The sequence below is a fragment of the Sciurus vulgaris genome (assembly GCF_902686455.1).
Source record: "Sciurus vulgaris genome assembly, chromosome: X".
Lineage (NCBI taxonomy): Eukaryota > Metazoa > Chordata > Mammalia > Rodentia > Sciuridae > Sciurus > Sciurus vulgaris.
Window position 1 is genome coordinate 89,790,529 of NC_136471.1, and position 16,241 is coordinate 89,806,769.

General features: G+C 40.7%; 1 protein-coding gene and 1 pseudogene across 2 annotated transcripts; both read left to right on the forward strand.

The window, feature by feature from the left end:
* Positions 1-2,107: 2,107 nt before the first annotated feature.
* On the forward strand, positions 2,108-12,679 carry VCF2 (VCP nuclear cofactor family member 2; the record flags this gene model as incomplete). The annotated part of the gene is made up of 3 exons (XM_079123578.1): positions 2,108-2,231; positions 5,749-5,845; positions 12,452-12,679. The coding sequence occupies exons 1-3, from the start codon at positions 2,110-2,112 to the stop codon at positions 12,677-12,679; spliced, it is 447 nt and encodes a 148-aa protein (XP_078979704.1). The 5' UTR covers positions 2,108-2,109.
* A 2,374-nt stretch (positions 12,680-15,053) lies between these two features.
* LOC306651201 (protein FAM156A/FAM156B-like) lies at positions 15,054-15,695 on the forward strand (annotated as a pseudogene). Its single transcript has one exon. The product of its transcript is annotated as a protein FAM156A/FAM156B-like (transcript).
* Positions 15,696-16,241: the final 546 nt, after the last annotated feature.

Sequence of the window (16,241 nt, forward strand, 5' to 3'; positions counted from 1 at the left end):
TTGAATGTATTCCTCACTCTTCATACAGCTTGGATGGTGAGCCAGTAAGGCCACCAGACTTAGCAAAGAAGACATACGATGTTCAATTAAATTTAAATTTAAGACCCACTAAAAAAATCATCTGAAATTTAAATTTGATTGACCTTCCTGTATTTTATCAGCCCTGACATATCTAAACACGTACTCTACTCAAATCATTGGCTGATGAAAGAAAATAGAAAGATAAAGGTAAAATTCCAGGATTCCAGAATAAAAAAAGAGTTGAAAAGAAACTTGAAATAGAACCACCATTTGACCCAGCTATCCCACTTCTTAAGTCCATAGGACTTAAGATGCAGCCACATCAATGTTTATAGCAGCTCAATTCACAATAGCTAAACTATGGAACCAACCTAGATGCCCTTCAACAGATGAATGGATAAAAAAGATATATATATATATATATATATATATATATATACATATATATATATATATATATATATTCTTGAAGAATGAAATGATGGCATTTGCCAGTAAATGAATGGAGCTGGAGAATATCATGCTGAGCAAAATAAGCCAATCCCAAAAAACCAAAAGTCAAACGTTTTTTCTGATATGGGGATGCTAATTCACAATGCTGGGGTGGGACAAGTAGGGAAGAATAGAATTACTTTAGATTAGGTAGAAGTGAGTGAAGGGAGGGGAGGGGTTTTGGGGATAGGAAGGATAGTAGAATGAATGAGACATTATTACCCTATGTGCGTATATAACTGTATGACCAGTGGGATTCTACATGATGTATAACCAGGAAAATGAGAAATTATGCTCCATTATATATGATGTATCAAAGTACATTCTACTGTCATGTATAACTAATTAAAACAAATTTAAAAAATTTTTAAAAAGTTACGCATGTATCAAAACATAAGGTATACAACCACAAATATACACTGTTTCTACTAATCAATTAAAAGTAATTAATTTTTTAAAAAGGTTAAACAGAAATAATGTTGTCTATATTGTAAAAGGGTCTGTTTTCTTAATTTGAGTAGTCAGTACCACAATAATTGCAATCTAAAATGAAACTGAAAAACCCAACATCAAGAAAAAACACTAAAATGGAATTGCTATAACAAGGTATCTATAAGGTTCATCTTTCAAAGTAGTTACTAGAATTTGACTCTGTGTGAGAGTAGATGTTTAAAAGATAGAGAAATTAATGTAACTATTATAAATACACCCAACAAATTTAAGAAATAAATATTTAGTGAATTAAAGGAAAATATGTTGGAAATGGGTTAAAAATGGGGAGCCTCCACAAATAAAACGGGTGCTACCTGGCTGATTAAGCCTCAAGCCCATCTCTGCTGGTATCTGCAAAGCCCTCTGAATCTGGGTCTCATACTCCATCCCTATCTAGAGTTATCTGTTCCACGCCTCAGGCTATAGGGTCATGTAGCCCCTATTCCTTCTTTATGGTAGCTCCCCCCCCACCCACCCTGCTCCAATGTAATCCCTTGGGGGTCTTACAACACAGCAGGAACCAAGATGGACTCCAAAAAGATAAATTCCTAAACACCAAACTGCTGATTTTACAGATGATGGGATAATCCAATACAGATAGAGAATATGATAGCAAAGGAGAAAATTATAACTTCAAAAGTCCATCCCTTAAGAAGGTGGAAATGCACAGGATTCAGGTGAAGGGCTTGACCTCAAATAAGATCAGGTCACTTCCTCCAGAGATTACAAATGCAGATCCAGTGTTGTTGGGAAGCAGTAAGAGTTCTATCTGGATTTGTTTTATCAAGGAAGTAGCAGAGAATATCATGAGATGAGTTGGTGCTAGTAAAGTAGAAAAGACAGAAGATACAGGTATGGCTAGCGCAGTCTGGCAGCAGGATCAAAACATCACCAGTCCCTCCTTTAACAGTCAGCACTAGGAAGGAAAAGTGAAGGCCAACACCAAGCAGGAGACTGGCAAGGACCTCACTGCGTTCCTACGCGCAGGCCCAGAACCCGCCAATCCTAGACCAGCTTCTCCCTCCCGTCCCCGCCCCCCAACCGCCTTTGAGCTGCGTCTTTTTCTTTGATGCTGTTGCTATGGTTCCAAGAGTGGAACTAGAGATGGCTTCCACTCTGGGGTCAGGTTGCCTGACCCACTTCTGGCGGTACTGGACCATACTTTGGTCTCGCTTGGCTTCTCCAGCCAACGACTCCGAGTTCTCCGAAGATAAAGAGCGGAATAGGTGGGTTTTTTCTTCAGAGTTGGTGGTAATGTGTCTCACCGGCCTGGAGATGGCAGTGCTGCGTCGCGCACTAGCCTTGAGCTCCTCTCCCCCCCTCCCTTCGCACTTGAAAAAACGCCACAGAGACTCTGGTGAACAGACTGGTTTTTCCGCTGTCTGAGCCAGACAGAACCTGAAGCAGTGGTTGCAGCTTCTGCTGTGGTTCTTCAGGAAAACTGACCATCTGGAAACAAAATTCTTTTGATTGTCAAATTAGCAGTTCTCCTGAGGGACTGTCTTGATTGTATTTCTCTTTCTCTGAATGGTCTTCTCTCTCCAAGTCGTCCTGGGGTTTTATGGACCTTTATCAATATATTTTTCATCCTTTATTGGAGTCAATCTTACTGTAGAAAATTTGTTAGATGGATAAAGTGTTAAAGAAAGCTAACCTTGTTCCATGGCTTATCATGATCATTAATAATATCTTCTGATAAATTTGTTTAGAGGTTTTTCATTCACAAAGGTGTATTTAAGACAAATAACATTAATATTGCATCGTGATTTCAACATTCCACTTTATAAACACAGTTTTACATTTTTAAAAATCATTTTCATATTATTAGTCACTTTTTGTTTTTTTTAAAAATGCAACCTATTGTAAAATGTTGAGAGTTTCAGTAAAAATGAGTCCAAAACATTCAAATACTCAAAATATTATTATCCAAAAACAACCATCATCAGACAGCCCTGTGAGGGCAGGAGCTGTTTTGTATGTTTGGTTCACTCTTTTGTCCCAGGCATCTGGGAGAGTACCTAGTTAAGTGGGTGTTCAACAAACCTTGTGAAAGAAAATAATATATATGTCCTATCATGTATATACACATATATGCAGTTAAATACATTTATATGCATATACATATATGTATATGTTAAGAAGCTAGTCAGCCACGAATGGGTAAGAAGGGAAAGGACATAGAAGTGTAACTGAAAACCAGATTACCTTATCTGACAGGCAAGTACTTGGAAGGTGGGAGCCTGATATGTCAAAACCTCCCCCGACCATAATTATATCCCATTCAGAAAAACTATTGCTCTAAGATTATGTCACACTCTACCAGATGGCCTAGACCCTCTCATCATCAAAACTATCATAATCCCCAATCACTCTGGCAACCAAAATATCAAGACCCTCACAAAGTAACCTTACTGCGGGTTATTCAAAGGGTAAAAACCCAATTAAGAGTGCAGTAAATTGAGGCAGGAACTCAATTCCTTTAAAACTCCAAATCTGTGAGCACCACATCATTCTATCTTGGAGGTGGTCCATGAAGTTCCTGTGTGTCAGTCAAAAGTCAGAAGATGGATGTGGGTATGACTCTCTGGAAATGTCCCAATAAAACTAGAGGGCCAGAGGGTACACTATCCTTCTCTATGAGAAGACCCATTCTCTCCCTTGAGAGTGTCCCCCACCTTTCCTATCTCTTCTAATAAACTCATGACTACTACTCTGAGAGACACATCTGAAATCTTTCTGGCCTGAACTTGAAGAACTAGTGAAGAGGGGGCCCCAGCAACTGCCTCAGCTTTGAAGCATGGCTAGTGCCCTGTAACACATGTATACACATCTATACAGACATATGGTTTAATAACACTGGAAAATAATATATCAATGAATTTGTACATGATTTTTTCTCATTTAGCATTTTGTAGTCAGCATCTGCATATGTCATTAAAAATCTACTGATTTTAGCTGGTTCATTTGACTTAGTGAAGGCCATTTAGGTAGCTGGTAGAAGACTCAGGACAAAGTTTGAGTCTTTCCAGGTTCACAGGTCTTCCTTCATTCCATAATAATCTCACTGAGGATTAAATAAAAAAGATGTAGCATTTAATTCCCTTTGTAGATATGGTAGATTTTTTATTGTTGCTCTATATTTTGATCAGCTGTCAATATTGCAGGTCTTTCCACAAGAATCCTGCCATGGATCAAGTTAATTCATAAAACTGAGATTCTGGAAGGCATCCTAACATTATTTAGTACAGTAGTAAAAAGCTAGTAAACCTGGCCTGCTGCATTAACTTGTGTCATGTAATGAGGAGCTTTGGATATGAAGAATACAGTAAATATGAACTTAGGAGCTAAATTATGGATACGCTATTGGAATTAAGAACATGGTCATTTGATAGCACACAGTATTTGTGAAGCAAATATGCTCTGACTGCAAAGGACGTTCACTTCCCAAGTGTAGTTAAAATGCCCAAACAGCCTTTGGCGTACCTTAACTATCTGGTGAGGGAAAAAAGTCCCATGTGTACTATTTAAAAAAAAATCCTTGGAAATAACACTGTAGACAAATAATCTGAATCCATTTACACTGGAAACTTTTTACCATAAAGGGATGGTTTGATTTGGTCATGCAGTCTCTTACCATTTTTCACATCCTGAAGGCTCACACGGAGGTCCTTGGGTCAGGGCTAAAGAGAACTTTCCTTCCAGTCTCAGTTCTACCACTTTCTTATTTCTGCTATCTGAGTCACTTTGCTACTCTGGTCTTGGTCTTTCCTAATCAAGACAAGAAGTCAGGCTTAGTGAGTGGATGGCACAGGGAGGCAGATCCAAGCACAGGAACTCCTATATTTCCTATTATACACTATTTTTTAAAAAGAAAAGACATAAGAAATGAGTTTAATTTCTAAAAAAACTTGAAACCAAGGGTTTACCTGGTCAGTATATAGTCTCCCACAGATGAGAGATAGATTGAAAAGTACAGAAGGTATAAAAATGAGTGGTCTCAGCCAGACTCAGGAGAAAGAAACAGTAAAAAGAAATGTCTAAATACATGGGAGGACAGAATGTATGGTCAGGTACAGGGTGTTCACCAGAAATATGATTTAAACACTACAAACTGATTGCTTACTGAGAGCAGACTTTAGTCTAAAGATGTAATTTTCTCAATCATTAAAAACATTTTGAAAGATGAATGTTTTAAAGATGTCATTAGCCACAATCTCATGGTAACTACTCAATTGAAGTACGCACTATGTCATAATAGTCGCTGGTATAGCAACAGGAGTATTCTAACAGGACACAAGGAATGTCCCTTCAGTGTCTCTATACCACTTGATAAGGGTTTTAACAGCAAATAGTCACTGGAAGCTACACGTCTTAAGAGTTATCATATGGAGGGGGTTAAAATCACATAACCTGGAATTGTAATTTCAGGGACTGAAGACAATGAATGTGTTTAGGTAAATTTTGAAAACATGGTCATAAAACTTGTTGTGTATCCATTCATAAGCATCAATGACTTCTGAAGCTCGTCTAGGGAAACTAAACTTACAGCTAAACGTAGAGGTCCTGTTTTGTGTTTTTCCTCTGTGTGCCTGGGGATGAACCTACAACTGTAAATCTATTTGAGCAGCAGATGCTGACATAATTTCTCAAACAAGATCTCCAAAATATGTATTGGCACAGGCTTACAATTCAGGTGTTCAAAAGAGCAGCAAATTTCCCTCACACTTTGCAATCTCCTTGCAGGAAAAGGAAAAGAGATGGCAACCAAGAAGACAACCACCACTGCTCCCATTCCAAAAGGACTAAGAGAAACCTCTTTCAGGATTCTCGAGACAAAGAGGTAGGAATTACGGTCAGATAGCCTCTATTTAATTCAGTGCCTACACTGGATGATTCAGTTTGAAATCTGCAATGAAAAGAATATTATTCCAAGAGGGCATTTAAAAATATTCTACCTCAATCGCAGAGGCTTCAGAGCCCCAGATCTTCAGCACGGTTATCAGTATCCTACAGAAGGATGCACCGGAAAGCCAGATTTTGCCAAACACAATCAGTAGGAATGAAGCCCGAGACATTTTTCCCACTCATACAAGCGAGAAATAATAATTTTACTGCCCTTAATTTTAGATGGAAAAAGTATTTCCAAGCACATAATCATATCTTATGAAGTAGAAGGCAACTCTTGATTTCTCCATGGAAACATGGAAAATGCAGTTGAGGGGTGCTTTTAGTGATTTTGCAAAACTTGAATAGTGCTGGAATTGAAGAGTTTGAATTTTAATTTCGAGAGACTTAATATTAATGACTTGTGTTCATTAGCAAGGTTTTCTTTCAGTTGAGGTGTAGCTTACCAGTACAGTATGAAAAGAGAATTTTAAAGGCTATCTGAATGAATCCTGTTAGTTTATGACCAAGTATTGCTTGCTTTTAGCTTTCATGAGCAAGAGATGAAAGGATTATAAATCCATGTCCTCCTGGGCCTTGGACACAGATAGGGATATTTGCAGATCCTGGGCAGACACTTGGATGGGTAAAATGATATGTCATGTGATTTGTTCTCTTGGCTGATGTACTTATTACATATAGTTGCATGTGTATGAGCATTCCACTTTATTTTTAATGTTCACACCTTCAAACTTACAGCACCATTTTTCCTATAAATATGTCCCCAGGGAGATCAGTATTTCAAGTAGTGCAAGAAGATTTCAAGTAGTGCAAACCAGTATAAGATTTCAAGTAGTACAAACATGAAGACCCAAATGTTTCTGTATATTTGTGTCATACTTTCCGGGAACATTGACTTCATATTGTTTTTCTGACTAGTGAGTGGTAGAAAACATTGAGGTGAGAAAGTATGTAGATATGAAAACCAGTGACATGCTGAAAACAGCTCCACCAAAAATGTTTTTCTCCTGCTGACACAGAAAAGGATTTGGGGCCCTGATGTGGGAATTCCAAAGAAGCAGCACAAATGAGAGAAAAATGAAAACAGGGCCCTACACACACATAAAATGAGAGATCTAGGAATCCTTGGTTTTTCACAACTGGGAGGATCTCTCTCCTTGTCAGGTCATTATTTGAGGTAGTATAAATAGAGAGGACAATGGGAATATTTGGGGATTCCTTAGAAAACTTGGAATGGAACCACCATTCGACCCGGCTATCCCACTCCTTGGCCTATACCCAAAGGACTTCAAATCAGCATACTACAGTGATGCAGCCACATCAATATTTGATGGATTTTTGAAAATCCTTTTCCTCTTGGATTCTTAGTAGTTTGGGTTCATTCTCATCACATTTGGCTGCATGCATTCCAAGAGAAAGAAGTGCTCTTGGAGCCTTTTGGTGGATGGAACTTTAGTTCAGTCGACAAATGCACGTTATTGGTCTGGAAAGCTACTTGGAATTCAATATCTGGTCCAAATTTGTATGAGAGAAAGTAAACTAATGAAAGCATAGGTAACTTAGTCCTTCAGTGCAGAGAGGTTAAGGCATGGATATCATTGCCTTGCTGATTTGGAGAGTGATGTAATTCAACAGCCTAACTAATTTGGAACCTCAGGCTTCCTAGGATTCCACAGTTTCAGCGGTATTAGGGAGCAGGGGCCTGTCAGTTTAACTGTGTTGGAACGTTGGTAGCACATACTTTGAGTGTTCTAATGGATTTGGTTGGGATTATTGGTGTCAGCTAATCTACTTTCTGCACATGCCTTTGAATTAAACTCATATTACACTTTCAGGGATGCAGTATACACTGAGTGGATTTTGTGTTTCTGTTGGGGTTCACACAAATGAATAGCTCTGAGGTATGGGGAAATGGAGTTGAGAGGAGAGCCAGGGCCTGCAAGAAAGTAAAATCCTGGATTCACCTGCTTTTACAATTAGGAAGCATTATGTATCATAATGTATCATAAATGTGCACATGAACACCTGTTCTGTTTTATGAAGATATTCTGTAATCAATATTCTTGCTTATTGCTTCAGTTGATCACACTGTTTGTCCCACTAGCCTGCCAAGGTGCTCACTCCACTTTCAAGCTAACCTTGTGTCTTTCTTAATTTTCTGTTGATTACTGTGTCTTTCCTCTCACCTTTGTTCCGAGCTGCAATCTGCATTCACTTCCTCTTACTTCACTCTCTTTTCAATGTAGACCTAAGCTTGTCGCTGAACCTCAAGTAGCTGTCCCAGCAGACTTCTTAGCATGGCATCCGAGGACCCTGATGAACTAGCCCTATCTTCTCTTGCATATGTTTTCTCACAGTCTCTCTTTTCTGGGAGGCACTGGACACAACATGTTACCAACGCTGTCTCCTCAAAGAATCTTCACTCTGCTTGTGGTCTTCTTGTTCTCCCCATTTGTCACACTCTGCCTATGAATAGCCTCTCCACCCTGCAAGGCCTAGTTCAGGTGCCTTTCATATTAAGAAATCTTCCCTTTCCCCAGTCAGCATTCTTTCCTGCATTCCCCTCATTGGAAATAGACACAGTGCTGTCATTTTCTAAGCATTCTCCTTTATTGACTCAGGAGCTATCTGTTGAATCCCTATGCAGCCCTAGCAGAGTGTGTCCTTGCACACAGTTAGACATGCAAGTGCCTGTTCAGACACTGGCTGGGAATCAGAACACATTGTACCTACTCAAGAGTCTCTCAGAAGAGGCTCTCACAAGTGGGGCCCTGGCACGTAACTGTGAGTCAAACTGACAAAAAGCCCCACAGGTGATTCTGTTCCCATCCCCAAATGGAGTATGGCAAATCTCTGCTGGCCTCAAAGCAACTTTGCTTATGGGGTAAACATGGAGATTTCATTATGGACCCAAACCACCTTAAGTTCCGACTTTGGACACACAACTTGGCCCCAGGATTTCTGTCATGTGCCTTTGTGAATTTGCTTGGTGAGCTGTCCCTGTTGAGAACCTTCACGGATGTGATAGTATTTTGCCGCATACATGAATTTGTGAGAACTTCTGTACTGTATTTGCCTTGCACAGAGATTAGCACTAACTGTGTATTTAAAAATAAAAAAGAAAAGCAGTGAGCTTTTTAGCTGTCCCGTAGGGTAGGCATTCTAATGAGAAGTTTCTGTGAGCATTCAGGAAAAGGATGAAAAGGATTCCTATTTTATGAGTCTTTCTCCATCATGAAGCCTTTAACATCTCATTCATCCCCTGGTTAAAAAATGCTTTCTTTTTTAAAATCAAGCTTAGTAAGGTTGATTTAAAGCTTCTGTACAAGAGCAGATGTTGAGACAGTTAAAACCATATACCATTAATGTGCAAACATTTCCTCCCAATGGATTTGAGAGTGAAAGAAGTCATACAGCTGGTTATCTCTCAGGAAGGACATTCGCAAAGGTAAAGTGCAACAAAGCCCAGATTATATAATATGGGCTACATGTATTACATAAACTGCATTGTTGGACTAGACAATGTTATTATATATGAACCTTTAGATGTTCCTTTGTAGTTTAAAGAATAAACCTTCTACCCCAAAATCTCATTTATAGCATCATGGTCCATTTGAACTCTTGGCATGGACATCAGAAGTGACTGAATTCTAAAGCACGTTTTCCTTGGTGTTATAGTAGCATACTGTGGTTTACTTACAAATAAAATCTTATTCTTTACAAAAGTAATAGATTTGTTGCACATGCATTGGAATGTGAAGAGACCCAAAAATAAAACTAAAAACTATTTGAATTCTTTGCCTGTGTTGCTGTTTTTCATATTTGTACATTCAGCAGATTTTTGTTGTTGTTGTTGTTCTGTGGCATGAACTCGGGCCACTGAGCCACATCCCCAGTACCTTTTTATTTTCATTTTTTAAAAATTTGAGACAGCATCTCACTATGTTGCTAAGGCTGGCTTTGAACTTGTGATCCTTCTGCCTCAGCTTCCTGAGCTTTTGGAATTACAGGTGTGAGCCACCATGACCAACCAGCACACAGGTTGTACAGGCACAAGAAAAAGTACATGCACTGATTTCCATCTTCCCAAATGATGTTAGAGACATCTTTTTATATCAGGAAAATGCAACTGCATCATCATTTTGAAAGGCTCTGACGATTTATTGTATGATACTTGCAGTACTGTTTAACTACTGTGCTTTTTATAAACCTTGAGTTGATTCTGATTTTCAGTTATTAAAATGCTGATGTGGGTTGGGAATGTAGCTCAGTGGTGGAACATTTGCCTAGCGTGTGCAAAGCCCTGGGTTCCAACCCCAGAAGCAATAAACTGCTGCTGTTACAATATGTGTCAATGAACAGTTGTAGTTCATTGACTACACAAAACTGTTGAAATCACACAGATATTGGATAACTCCAGTTTTTCTTCCCAATCATTTTAAAGAATTCCATTCTCCCTACGAATTTTAGTGTATTATTCTCCTTTCTCATCATAGTGTAACCCTCATGACATAATGACACTGTGCAGTGGATGTGTTTGTAATGTGAGATAAAAACTGACGCCAGGCACAGTAGCACACGCCTGTAATTCCAGTGGCTCAGAAGGCTGAGGCAAGAGGACCGCGAGTTCAGAGTCAGCCTCAGCAACTTAGAGAGGCTCTTAGCAACTCTGCGAGACCCTATCTTTAAACTAAATGTAAAAATGGGTTAGGAATGTGGCTCAGTGGTTAAGCACCACTGAGTTCAATCCTCAGTAACAAAAAGAAAACCTGAATTCATTGGAAATGATTTCTAGTTCTTATTTTTCAGACAGTACTTGAAAGGAAAAGCAAGGCCAAAATCCAACTGAGTGGAACCCAAATGTATGTGGTGGGTCATTTAATACATTAGCTTACTTAATTTTTGAAAATTTATAATTAAGCCACGTTGTGCCAATGGGGTTCCAGATTTTTACTTTCAGGACTAGGAAAATAATCAGTTAATGTGCTTTTGGAATTGTTTTGACATCTAGTCCATATGTCTATTTGATAGCTCTCACTGACAGCTTTCACCTGTGGCCTCATTTATGCTTCTTATCCCTTTCATGGGAAGGGATAGCATAGGAATCTAATTGCATAAAGAGCAACATAGGTTGCCCATCAAATCTTCGGAGTTATTTAGTGTATAACTTGAGTAGCTCTAAATGACCTATGGCTCATGGAGATTCTTGGTATAAAACTTATTACTGTTAAGATGGCCTTGTGAGAAATACACCTACATTGTTGAATATCATAATGCAGTTGGGCCTTACCATGAACTCCTCCTTTGGGAATCCTAACATTGGCTTGGCAAGAAATTATTGAATATGATTGTGTTCAGGATCCCCGAGTAGCTTCTGTGAGGTGACAAAAGACTCTGAGTGATATTATTTCAATGTACAACAATATTTCTTTATTTTTCTTTTTGTAGTTGAACCCAGGACACTTAACCAGTGCGCCATATCCACAGTCCTTTCCATTTTTTAATTTTGAGACAGTGTCTCATTCAGTTGCTAGGAGCCTCACTCGCTTAGTTGCTGAGGCTAGCTCTAAACGTCTGAGCCCCCTGCATCAGCCTCCCATGGAGCTGGTATTACAGGCATGTGCAGCGACACTCAGCTATGAAAGACAATCTTAAGAGCAAAGAGACAGGCAAACAGGACCAAGTCCACAGTTAGAAGATCAATGAATGCTGAGCATCACAAAGGCCAACTGTAAACCTAAATTTCATTTAAAAAACTATGTCCACTGCCTGTCAGCACACATGTGGAATCTTTTCTTGAAAAAGGAGAAGCTCATATATTCGCCATCAGGAGATATGTACACATCATTACATATTTGCATACATAAGTGGAGGCATGAATGTGAATGAATATATGTATCCAACAATTTATGTCCTGAATCTTAACATATACCCACAGTCTGCCTTACTTTTTATGGCCATGATTTTGCTTTTCTTGGGGGGAGTGTACCGGGGATTGAACTGAGGGGCACTCAGCCACTGAGCCACGTCCCCAGCCCTATTTTGCATTTTATTTAGAGACAGGGTCTCACTGAGTTGCTTAGTGCCTCGCTTTCGCTGAGGCCAGCTTTGAACTCGCCGTGCTCCAGCCTCAACCTCTACAGCTGCTGGAATTACAAGTGTAACTCCAGTCAATTGGTGCTTGTCCTAGGAGGAGGAGAATGTACTTCTCTGATGTTTGGGATGAATGGTACAGCTGGAACTGAGGATATACAGAAGGATTTGGAATGAGAAGGCCTGCGTGTGAATCCTCACCCTGATGCTCACTAGCTATGGGACTTTGGGCAAATCAGGGATCTGTTTCCTCACCTGTAAAATGGGGGTTGTTAATCCCAGCTTCATGTCTAGGGTTGATGTGAGGGTGGAAACTACTACCTTAAGGGACTGTACTTTCTAATCCATGAAGCTTTGTATAGACATTGATGCTGCAATTCTCCAAGCTGAATATGAAAACTGTGACTGTGCTATAATATTGAACCTATTTCTGCCTTTCTCCTTGCAGTCTTCAAGCAGTGTTACGGAAAGGTATATCAGCAGCATTCATAGCCCAGATAGAGCAGGTGGACCAGAAAGCAGCTTAAACGACATCACTGCTGAACACAACTTGAACACACCTCAGCTCTTCCATGAGGAAAATGTGCTGTCCCAAGGTCCTTACTGCCACATCAATCAGATCTTGAAGGAGGCTCACTTCTACAGCCTACAACAGCGAGGACAGCCTCCAACCTAATGAACTCGGAGCCCCTTATTCCAACTTAAAATGTGTTTATAAAAGCAATCGCATACACATGAAAAAGGTCTTTTGACGTTTCTGTCTACATTTTAAATAGCAGACTTATGGGCCAATGTTTGTTTGGAATTTCGCTGCATTAGTGCAATTTCAAAAGAGCTTTAACAAAAGGTTCGTGGTATTCTTTTCAAGTTGGGTGTCAAATTCACATAAAGGTAACAATATGAGGAACCCTCACCTGTGCATTAAATCCATCTTATGTCCAAGTGAGACTGGTGTGCAAATCTGGTAGTGAGACTCTCCATGGCAAATGTCTTTGAAAGTATGGTCTTTTATTTATACAAAATGCAGTAGTCCAGTAAAGCATATGTAGTTTTCATTTAAAAACCAATGAAAAAAGACCCCCCAAAGTAATTAGGTTTTGCAAAATTAAGAAAACTTGATTCATGCTTGTACTGCAATGAAAGGCCATGCTGCCCTTTGGAAGTTAGATGTTGCACTGAAATTTCTCTTTTTCGGTATTGGCAAGAAATAGAGGGAGTAGAGACCATTGAAAGTGAAAATTCTCTCTCCACTCTTCCTGATTCCAGAGAGAGTGTTGCTGAGGCTCTCCTAGACTCGGATACTCCCTGTATCCTTAATCCTGCTGAGTGTTCACATCAGGATTGCTAGAAAATGCTGCTCAAGGCTGCCACAGAAGAACCACTTAACAACATTTGGCTTAAACAAATGAGATTGACAGCTCATGTGATCTCTTTACAATTCCCCAGATTATGGCTACAGTTCATATTGATAAATTGTAAACTACGTGAACTGATGTCTAATGGAACCAGTGTTATGAAACTGGGTAGGGCAGCTGTTTATTTATGCTACAAGAGCCCTTTCACAGTGACTAAGGGTCAGTTGACATCACTAAAATAAAGACAAATAATGTGGCTTAACCACAGGGCCCCAGGAAGTTGAAGGTCCATTAGAAATAACAGGTGGTGTTCTTTATTTAGAGATGGATATGTCCCCATGATTGGTCATTTGAAAGAAGAAACAAAATTTGAGCAGCGACCTCACAGCAGTGTCTGCTTCAGTGGTGAGGTGCAGGTATAAGGATGTGACAGGTTATCTGGCTGAGATGCCAGGGTAAAACCTGTCACCAGATTGAAAGGTCAGTGATTTAGGGTCGAACACGTCTCTCCTCTCTCTGGAGGCCAATAAAAAGAAACCAGCAGATACGAGAACTGTAGAGAGCCCTAGAGAGGAATCTTTGTCATCTGGCCAGATTTGGAGAAGAAAGAAGGAGAGAAGAATGAGATGTTTTAAATGACAGACCAAAGGTTTGAAAATGAAACTAAACCAGGGAAAGAATGTACAATGTGGCATGTGCACACGCACTCACACATTTTCCCAATGCCCAGGGTTGTTTCATTTAGTGTGGAGAAGACATTAAGGTCAAACACTTGTAGTGGAATTTTACTGTTACGGGGAATCATTGGCAGCACTCCTGGCCTCAAATGCAGGAGTAGGCATTGGTCCAACCCTTCTTTCTCAATGGGATGTTTTGTGTAAGAACATTGTTTTCTATTGCTCATGTTTCCATAGATGGAAAACCAGAAGATTGATAGGAAGAAATTTGAATCCTAACAGGCTTCGTGGCAGAAAATGGAGAAATGATAGGTGGCTACTTTTTCCTTTGTAACACTAATGTGAGCCACCATATATGAAAGGAGATGGGATATTTGGACACTGAAATCAAATACACACAACATGGTTCAGGAAGTGTTGCAGGCTTTAAAAATGGTATCCTACTTAGAATGCATAGGCAAAACAGGTTGCCATTGAAATCCTGTTGGTGCAAATTTTCTTTCATTTCCCACCAGTTTTAGGATTTGAAACATGAAACTAGGAACAATGAGGAAGCATATTTTTTTCCAGTGTCAGTTCAGTCTTGGTCCAGGGAGGTCAGTGGTCATCTCATATCCTACAAATACAATATTTCATCTCTACCTTGTCTTTTCAAAATGTTTAGGCCTGTTTTTGTATGAACCAGATTAGATCCTCTGGCCTTAGAATTCTATACTTAGCAGTAGAGAAGGAACCAGCCCTTCACACATATCTATCTGTGTTTTGGAGCACAAGTGTTTTCTGGGTCTAACACAAGAAAAAAATGGGTATTGCTAGATATTTCCAAGATTAGGAATTTGAAGAAGGGGAGGCACCATTCTGCACCTCGCCTCAAAATGAATGTGAGTATATAGCAATGGCAGAATGCTTCTGGCTGCACTCTTTACCACCTGCCTCCTAGCTATTAGAAAGCCTCCAGCTTCACCTTCGGGGCCAGGCACCAGAGTGGGGTGCAGCTTCTAGCTCTGACTCAACCCCCATGGACCCACTTCAGAAATGGAATCCACCCTTGGTTTCAGGATCTTCCCACGTGACCCCTGCAGAGTCCTCCAAGGAAGGTGTGGCAGCTCCTCAGCCTTCTTCCTCAGAACAGGTAATGAAGGGCCTCGGTGGCCCAAATCCCAGTTTTTCTCCAGCCTCTGTGCCCTCTGCCAGATGGAAGGTTCCAGCAGCAGTACAGGGAGGAGAAGACCGTATGGGAGTGGGGCTGGCAAGTGCTGGGTCTCCCTGAGAGGAAGAAAGTGTTCCTGGGGCACCGGAGATGCAGGTAGTGCCATCACATGGCACCTTACCCAGTGGAAAGAGAGAGTGAGTCTGCCCCACCAGCAACAGAGTTCAGACTTGGCTCCCATGTGAATGCTGCTAGTGCCAGGGCCACAGGCCAAGTATTTCTGGGATCCCTGGTGAGGGGAATGGGGGCCTTCAACTCCTTGTCCTGGGAAATGCTAGTGCAGGGCCTCAGCAGCTTGGTCTTCAATCCAGGCAGCACCCACTCCAGCCTCGGCCTGAAAGGGTACACCAGCAGCAGCAGGAGCAAGAGGAGAAGTGCCACATGGAGAAGCAGCAGGAAAGCAAGAGAATGATGCAGAGGCTGCTCAAGCAGTGGTGGAAAGAAAACTGAGAGCCCTACCCTCATGGGGGGGAGGCACGGAGAAATTCAGACAGTGCAGTGCTGCCAGGTCCAGGAGGTGGGCTCCTTTTGGGCAAAAAATGTGAGCTGTCCTTGAGAAGCCCCAAGACCTGTGCTATGATTGGAATCCCACTAGCATGAGATTTGTCCCACTCCCTGGGCGGTCCTCATCTTCCTGCCTGGGCTTTTAGCATGCCTGTGGAGTGCGGTGGGGCTGCTAGTCTACACAAAGATGACTCGCTAAGAAGGATTCTTGGTCCACTCAATGTGAGTGGTCACTGTCCTTCCGGAAACTCGTTTTCCCCATCCTGTTGTCAAAAATGTGCAAAGAATGCAGAGTGCAAGTGCCTTCCTGATATCCATGTGCTTTTGATCGTTGTACTGACTGTCAGCCAGGAGAAGCACCAGGTGTGATGGGACATGTGTGTCATAGAGCTGGATTATTGAGAGGAAGTCAGTGAGAAGAGGAGCTGCAATTGGCGGCCCTTGAAACAAGGGGATGCCTGGGAAAGGCACCAAAATGTTGTACGTTTGGAG